The 8,250-nt window shown below is 50.7% G+C and overlaps 1 protein-coding gene across 5 annotated transcripts in view; it reads left to right on the forward strand.

The window, feature by feature from the left end:
* The window catches only part of ARHGAP1 (Rho GTPase activating protein 1), a 28,010-nt gene extending 20,569 nt beyond the window's left edge, over nucleotides 1-7,441 (forward strand). For all 5 annotated transcript variants that reach the window (XM_087746150.1, XM_087746155.1, XM_087746151.1 and 2 more), the window contains 6 exons: nucleotides 77-184; nucleotides 1,420-1,496; nucleotides 1,892-1,969; nucleotides 2,503-2,631; nucleotides 2,807-2,910; nucleotides 3,597-7,441. In XM_087746150.1, coding sequence (XP_087602276.1) covers nucleotides 77-184; nucleotides 1,420-1,496; nucleotides 1,892-1,969; nucleotides 2,503-2,631; nucleotides 2,807-2,910; nucleotides 3,597-3,776 — 676 coding nt within the window. In that variant the 3' untranslated portion in view covers nucleotides 3,777-7,441. The remainder of the gene's footprint in view (nucleotides 1-76; nucleotides 185-1,419; nucleotides 1,497-1,891; nucleotides 1,970-2,502; nucleotides 2,632-2,806; nucleotides 2,911-3,596) is intronic.
* The last annotated feature ends 809 nt before the right edge of the window (nucleotides 7,442-8,250 follow it).

Raw genomic sequence — 8,250 nt, forward strand, 5'->3', positions numbered from 1 at the left:
GGGTCATGTGCAGTGCTGCGTTCATGCTCTTTCTGGGAGGTGGAGTGGCTTTTTACTAGTCTGTGTTTTGCCACAGATACGATGAATATCTGAGATCCCTGCAGAAACCTTCACAAGTGCCCCAGAAGCCAACACCCCCGCGCCCACCACTGCCAAACCAGCAGTTTGGAGTCTCACTCCAGCAGTGAGTATCTCTGGATTGTGTTATCTTTGCCCTGACTTGCTTGATATGAGGTTACTGTATTTATAACTGAAAAGCAGCAAAAGTGGCTGTAAAATTTCTTGCAGTTCAGACTTCCTACAAAGCTTTAATCATTCTTCTGAGGAACTCTGTGCTCATGTCAAGATCCTGACTGACGCAGTTCAGTTCCACCCTCTTGGTTCCCCAGCTAGATAGTATCTAAATTAGGATGAGATTGTTTCTGCAGCTAAGGGCACTATGGGAGGAGCAAAATAAGGACCATGGGGACAGCTTTATGCCACTAGAAACTTCCTTTTAAGCAAAGGAAGTCTGTAGGAGACTGATGGAGGTGTCTTTAGGGCTATGATATTTTGATTGAGCAGTGCTGCAGATCTGTTTCTTAATTTTTTCCATATCACAAATTCTATTTTAAAAGCACTTCTATTCACCCTTGTACTGATTCCGACCCCCCATTCCTGCACGGTGACACAGGCAAACACAGACACTGGCAAGGGCTAGTGATACCGGTTAAGTGTTGAAGGTATTTTTAACTTTGAGTGTGATTTTGACTCCCTGGGGAATGAGGAGGAGCCAGTACTGTGTGGACAGACACATCCTCTGAAGCAATCTGGGAACGCATTCCCCAGCTTCAGCACACCATTTCCAGATGTAACGCCAGTGGTGCTGCGTGCCTGAGCTTGTTAGCAGCCTGAGAGGGGTGAACAGCTCCACGCTATCAAGTGGTGTAGACAGCTGAATGCGAGGGTGGCAGCGAACACCTTGGGATCGCTAGGTCTTCCCTGACAGCCACTGGGTTGATATATCTTCCGTTACAGGAATGGGGTGGGTAAACTTATGCCATATATATTTCTCTCATGTGTCAGCTTCTTTCTGCCCTTGCTCCTATGGGGAAGGAAAAAGGAAGCTTAACCCTTTTCACCTGATTCATAACTAGCAGCCTTGCCTTCAGGGAAGCCCTTTGCCCTGACATCTACAGGCTATGATTTCTAGAGAAGATGGAGAAATATTCCGGTGGTGTAGGAACAAGCTCATACTTGCTCCAGTGAATGATGTAGCATGATGGGTGAAGAGGAGAGAAGGCTGGAATAATGGCTGAACCAGGGACTGGGATAGCAAGATCCTGTGTGGCAGAGCTTGTGTGGGCAACTTCAAGACTCGGGGGCTGCATGCAGGGCAGGGAGGACCAGTCCTTTGTAACCTTTTGTCTCTTCCCACAGTCTCAGGGAGAAGAGCCCTGATCAGTCTCCTGTTCCTCTGGTGGTCAGAGACACCATTGCTCATTTGCAGGAGCATGGTAAGTGTTCAGGGGAAGCTGCAGCCCCTCTTAATTCCATGTCAGTGGCCTCTCCTCCACCCAAGTTCCCATCCAGAGTGTGGTAAGATAAAGACCAGCAGTCTAGAACAAGGTGTAAAGGCCTGAACTAGGTGAGTTAGCCTTCAAGAGAGATTGTGCAGGGCTTAGGAGACCTCTTTCTTCCAGTCATCCATACTCCCACTTGTATAAGAGTAGCAAAATGCTCCTTGTATCCTTTGCCTAGTAGTGGAAGCAGAAAGAATTGCTGTACTCTAAAAAAGGGACTTGTTGACATCTGTCTGAATGCCCCACAGCATGGATTTATGGTTGTTAAGACCAGCATTTTTAGACTCTCGCATGGCTGATCTTTCTTCTGATCTGCTCTCACTTCGCAGCTCTTGCTACAGAGGGGATTTTCAGGAGATCAGCAAATACACAGGTTGTCAGGGAGGTCCAGCAAAAATACAACATGGGTAAGTGCCCAAACTCAGCAGAGCCCCTCTCATTCCCTAACTACTACGGTCCAACTGAAACTATGTTGGAACTTGTCCATCATGGCTCCTCTCCTTCTCTGATAGGCCTCTAAGTGAGGCCCCATCAGGGTATGACCTGAGTTGCAAGAGAGAGGCATCTCATACTTCTGCTGTGTGGAAAGCATATTCCTTCCCACTCATGTTCCCCTCACTGCCCTTTTCCTTCCTGAAAATTTCCCTGTTTCTCAGAGTGGGATATACCATCTTAGTCTGGTTATACTGGAGGGAGTGAAGGGAAGAAACTTGGTCATCTGTTTCATTTGATGACTTCTAAAGATGTAGTGCTGGATTCAGCAGTGCATTGCATGTGCCTTTAGGGCACATTTTTCCACTCTGCTAGAAAACGTGGTGCTTTAAAAGATGTTCTGTAAAATACTGCTTCCCTAGTTCTGGGCTCTGACCACTGTGTCCTGTTCTTTGGAGGAGGTCCTGCTTTGGCCAGTGAGCATTGAGTCTCTCCTCTACTTTCTCAGGTGTGCCTGTAGATTTCCAGCAGTATGAAGATGTACACCTCCCTGCTGTGATTCTCAAGACCTTCTTGAGGGAGCTACCTGAGCCCCTCCTCACTTTTGGCCTCTACAGCCATGTTGTCAACTTCCAGAGTGAGTTGTAACAAAAGTGTGCTATTCCCTGAATGTTGCACTGGCCAAGGGCAAAAATATCTTCGGGGGGAGCAGCCCTGCATGGGATACCCCGTGACTGCAAACAGGGCTTTCATCCGGGTGGGTGCTAAGGATTCCTCGTGGACCTGCTTGTCCTGTGTCTCTTGATTTTTAGGTGTGGAGGAGGTGAATCGTGTGGATGTTGTTCGCAAAACACTTCAGACTCTGCCAGAAGAAAACTACGAAGTGCTCCATTTACTGACAGCCTTTCTGGTGCAGGTGAGCTGCTCCAAAGGTGGGCAGTCGTATTCTAGTTCAGTTGCCAGTGCCTTGCATCAGCTTTTTGACTGCCTGCTCCCTCTTCATTTGAGAGGAAATGAGCGTCAGGCTAGGAAATTGCCTTTCTTTACCTTATGTTCTTGTTATACAGAGATCAAGAATGATCATGATGAACTAGCCTAAGCAGTTGCTTCTCATAATGCTGAGGGGTGTAGGTGGGCATTAAGCCCATGTGGTCTGTACCAGGGAGGCTGAAAGCTCCCGAGGGTGGAGGTACAACTGCAAAATATCTGAGTAGAAGATTAGACTAGAAGAGGGGTCTTAGATCCACCCTACAGAACTTTCTGCTGCCAGGAAGCCACCGCAAGGCTATTCTAGCCAGAGGGAAGATGGTTTTGTTTTGAATCGTGATATGGACTGTAGATATTGGCTGACAGTGCTCTTGGTCCTATTGTTATGATGTGGCTTGGTGCTTAAGTCATAGTGGCAAATGGCAAGATACTGCTCCTCACCTCCTGAATTCTGGATGTTATGTGTTTCTCCCAGCTGTCTTCTGGCATTGGACCTTCAGCTTCTCTCCTCCCATTTGCCCTTGGGAGTCTGTCAGCTCTGGCTTTCGGGAGGGTAGAGGGCAGCTGCTGTGTTGTTCAGTAGGATTCACAATGGTCTCTTTCCTTCTCACATAGGTCTCTGCTCACAGTGACAGAAACAAGATGACAAACACCAACCTGGCAGTTGTGTTTGGCCCAAATCTGCTGTGGGCCAAAGATGTAGCCATCACCCTAAAAGCCATCAACCCCATCAATACCTTTACCAAGTTCCTGCTGGACCACCAGAAGGAGCTTTTTGAGGATGTGGAGGCCTGAATCCAGGCCAGCCCACACCAGCACACTGTGCCCACCTTCCCACCTTCTTTCCCGCCTTGTCTTGGAGCTGTGACCAAGCTGTCTCGAGTGCGAAGGGACCATTGATCCTCTGGGTGATGAGCAGAGCGAGGGCTGTGGAGATGGTGGAGAAAGTGTGTAAGTAAGCAAGCAGGAGACCTGCTGCTCCGGATGGGGAGGGGAGCTGGTCTCCCAGCTGCTGAGAGTGGAGTCCTAACCCACCTGCCAGTCTGTGCAGCTCCTCCAGGGCTCATCACCAGTCTGCTGCCCTATCAGATGACCTGCCTTCCTTTCCTCTTCCCTCACATGCAGTTTTTCTGCCCTCCTGGTCCCTTCCTCAGCAAAGATCTTTTTTGTTTAAGCTCCCAATAGCCCCAGCTCACCACCTTTGCCTCAGCTGGGCTATCTGGGCTAGGGCAGGCTTGCTGGGTTTTGTGGCAGAGATGTTCTTGCTGTAAGTGCCATCTCTCAGCACTGAATGTGCATCCTGCCTTTCCTCAGAGGCACCTGAAGCAGGCAGCTCTTGTGTTTCAGGTAGCGGCATGTCCTGCACTTGCAAACACCACTCTGACGCCATGCTTTTGGCAGGCAAGTGGAGGACAGGCTCATGGCACATGGGCTGTATTACCTGTCAGACTCCAATACAAGGAATCTGAATTTAGCCCAAACCCTTCTGGGGCCACCCACTCCAGATACTATTCAGTGTTTGCTGGGGTGTAGTGGGTGAGGTGCCTCCTGTAGTTACCCAGCTCAGGCACGTTTGTCCCTCCAGCAGCATTTCCAGCCCGGCTGGGAAGGTTCATGCCAGACCTGGCTGTGCAGGGCGCTGGCTGGGGCCCTTTGGCAGCTGGTGAGTCTGAATGGCAGGGAGCAAGTGCCCTGGTGGCACTGAACTGCTGAACACTATGAGGAGCACTGCCTTTCCCTGTGGCAGCAGCACAAGGCCTCCTCTCCTCCGTCAGGCGTGTGTATCTGTGCTGACTGGCACAGACCGCCTTGGCTAGTTGTCTTTTTGAGCAGAACTTTCCCCAGCACTGTGTAACAGAGAGCATGGCCTTGAGGGAGTGTCTAGGGACTGGGGCTAACTCTCACCCTGGAGTGCACCAGGCCTGGATTACGAGTTTCTGCCCAGGTGCTGAGCACTCATGTGCCAAAGCTGTGAGGGAACAGCTATTCCATGCCAAGGGCCTTTGCCCTGTCTCCTCCTCGGTTCATACCTTCCTTCCATCCTACCATGGAAGCCTGGTCAGATGCATCCTGTATGCCCTGGGCGCGGCTGGAGAGATCGGGTTGTCCGCAAGGCACCTTCCCAAAGCAGCTGCAATACTGTTAGGGCATCACTGTTGGCTTTGGGTTGCAGCATTCCCGTTACCTGAGCTGAAAGAGATCCCTCTCCTTAGCCTGGGCCCGGCAGGGAGCTTCTAGCCTTACTTCACTGGTGTGTTGTATCTTTGTATGTTGTGCCCTGCGTGCCCGGGTCAGTCCTCACCACTGCATCTGGCCACAGGGACAAATCTTTTGGACCAAGCAGAACTAATTTTTAAAAAGCTACTGGATGCTAAATAGAATTTGCTTTTTCATAATATTTTAGCCTGCCTTTAAACACTGACCAAAGGTTGGTGCCCCAGTTGTAATCAAAATAAGTGACATCTGCTGCAGGAATTATGGAAATCGCTCTTTTTGCTAAGCTCTGGAACGGGGATGGGTGCGAACATAGGCAGCTCTGCGGGGCAGCGCAGGTCCAGCCAGCCGGCTCGGAGGAGGCACACCAACACACGGGTGGGAACAGCGAGCAAGAAACTGAGCGTTACTAAGGCTGGAGCAAGAGATGTTCTAGGAGAGGGCTGAGTCTGATCCTTTCTAGATACTGGGGGACTTTGCCCTATGGAGGCTACAAAGCTGCTAGTCTCCCTCTTCCAAGAGTAGGAGTCTTCCCTCTTTGGCCAGGATATGAATTGTTTCAGCCTCAATAATTCACAGCAGTAACCAAGTACATGTTTTGGAGGTAGAGATACTCAGCTCCTAATTCGCATGTGATCTCTGCTAGAGTAAGTTAGCAGAGCTGATGTGCTGTGGAGGAGTGTTCTCCTGGGATGGACAGCGCGAAGAGAGGTGTACTTGCCCCAGTGTTTGTTTTAAGAAGCAAGGCTTTCTGGACATCCCGGGAGGAGCGTGGAGGCTGAGGGAGCCCAGTGCAGCCCCTCTTTCCCTGCAGGCACCCTGCTCTGTGTAGGCTTCAGGACGGGGGGAAACTTGGTGCTCTGACTCTATCTGCAGCTGGCACTGGCCTCACTTATATCCCCCTAGAGGAAAGGCAAACCCAGCTAACTTCTCCTGGGACAAACAAGCCCAAGGTCGGCAGCTTGGAACGGGAAGTGCCTGTGTGCTGGGGCAGAGGCCTTGGCCCTAGTGCAGCCCCGGCTCCCCGGGGAGGGTGGCACGTTCCAGCCCTGCAGAGCAGCAAGGACTGTTCCCTGCCCAGTAGCGAGAGGAGCAGCGCTGGGGTAGCTTAGCTCCTCTCCAGGGGGAGAGCAGGGATTGCTGCAAGCGTCCGTGTTCTGGCTGGAGTTTGTTTGGTGGGTGCTTGCCCTTTTTTTTTTTTTTTTTTTTTTGTGGTGAATTCTTGAAATAATGTTTCCTTTTTTAGCAAATGGAGACTGGTGCATCCCCTGCAGGCAGGGATAAAAGCCTGCTCCAGTTCAGTGCCTGCAGGGAGCAGATTTGGAGGGTGTTCAGGAAGCTGCTACTGCTCATGGTGGGAAAGTGCTTGCAAATCCTGGAAGGGACCCAGTGTAAATATCCCCTTTCTTCTGCTGCTCCTCATGCTGGAGCTCCCCGGGGCCCTGGAGCAGGCACAGTAACCAGGGTTGCTTTTGCTTCTGCAGTCTGCTCTCCCGAATGCCTTGTATTGAAATATCCCTCCTGTGACTTGAGCAAGGAACTGGCCTGGGCCTGCCTGCAGCCTGCGCTGGGTGGGTGGCCACCAGAGCCTGCATCTGCCAAGCCCAGGGGGTTAAATTCCCTCCTCGCCTGGTCAGCCTCCTTACACATGCAGGGCACTGGCTGGGCTGGGTTTCTCTGCCATGTACAGGTGGGGGGCAGTATCTGATTAGGGTGCTGGTCTTTGTCGGTTTTCTCCTTGCTGTAGAGCTGCCAAAGGGTCTCTTCCCTGGCTTGTCTTTCAGGTTAGCTGTTAGCCATTTCTCCCTGTGGGGGTACTTGTTCCACTTCAACCCTCTGCTTTTTAGCACCTAGACCATTCCCCTCTGCTAAGCCTCCAGCTGTCTTAACGGCCTCCAACTGCTCCCTGCTCCCTGGCCCGAGCTGCGTGCTGACACCAGAGCTTTTGGGTGGTGCAGGGGGGGCTGGGGCCACCTGGATGCCTTGTGGCAATGTGTGCTAATTTGAGAGAGAGCTGAGGGCCAGTTTGGTCCCTGTTTCCTCTTTTATGCACTGGGGCTCCTGTGCAAAATTTTTGGCTTTGCTTTTGTTGGTGGTGTTCCCTGCCTTCTTTTCTGTTGATGTTCATCAGGTGCAGGGCTGGGGTTTTCACGGTTCACATTGTTTATTTCCTTCTAGTCTGCACCAATCTTATATTTCACATTTTGCACTTTTTGTATTTCAATAAAAATCAAAATGTAATCCCAGATCCAGGTGTGTCTGTCAAGTGGCAGCAGCTGTGGCACATCTACAAGAAACAGAAGTAAGGCTGGCTATGCTGCCAGCCACAACCATGCAGGTTTTTTTTCAGGGAAGTGAGTATGAAGTGCCTCCTATGTGAGTAACTCTGGGAAGAAATACTAGTTTGCAGGAGCCTCAGGCTGGAAACAGAATTCAAACAAAAATGAAGTATTGCCCTACGTGCAGCCCCTGAATGAATGAAGTATTGCAAGTTCGGCTCTTTCCTGAACAGGGCTGGGCTTCCATGTTACTGTCTCCCTGTCGTGATAGCCATCTGCCTAGGGTTGCCCTTTCCAAGAGGTGGATCCAGGCAGCTGCACAGGTTGTGGTATCACCAGGTGCCCAGTGGGAGCCACCTGCAGGCTCCCCAGTTGGGATTAGCTGGCGAAGTTTATCCTGTGGCCAGGTGATACATGCAGCACAGGCCTGCTCCTTCTCATCTCAACTGAACGTGGATCACTAACTCCTCGATGTGCAATAGTCTTCTGCTTAGGACCACTACACTCCACCCCTTGATCCACATACAGTTAACTCCTTTTTCCTAAAGACACTGTAATTTGCTGGTTACATCAGTAAGCTTTTTGGCTAGTAGAAAGGCTCTTATATGTGAAGTGATTACTACAATTAATGATACAAGTGTAGCAACAAGCGAACCCCATAGTGAGTGCAAGAATAGGAGTAGAATGGAGAGCACTGGAGTGAAAAGCATCACCATCGGGCAGTAGCCTGAGCCCGGGCTACCGGCCTTGCCGTCTGGATGACGTGTTAATGCTGA

The sequence above is a fragment of the Nipponia nippon genome, unplaced genomic scaffold (assembly GCF_047370975.1).
Source record: "Nipponia nippon isolate SJK-2023a ecotype South Korea unplaced genomic scaffold, ASM4737097v1 scaffold_10, whole genome shotgun sequence".
Lineage (NCBI taxonomy): Eukaryota > Metazoa > Chordata > Aves > Pelecaniformes > Threskiornithidae > Nipponia > Nipponia nippon.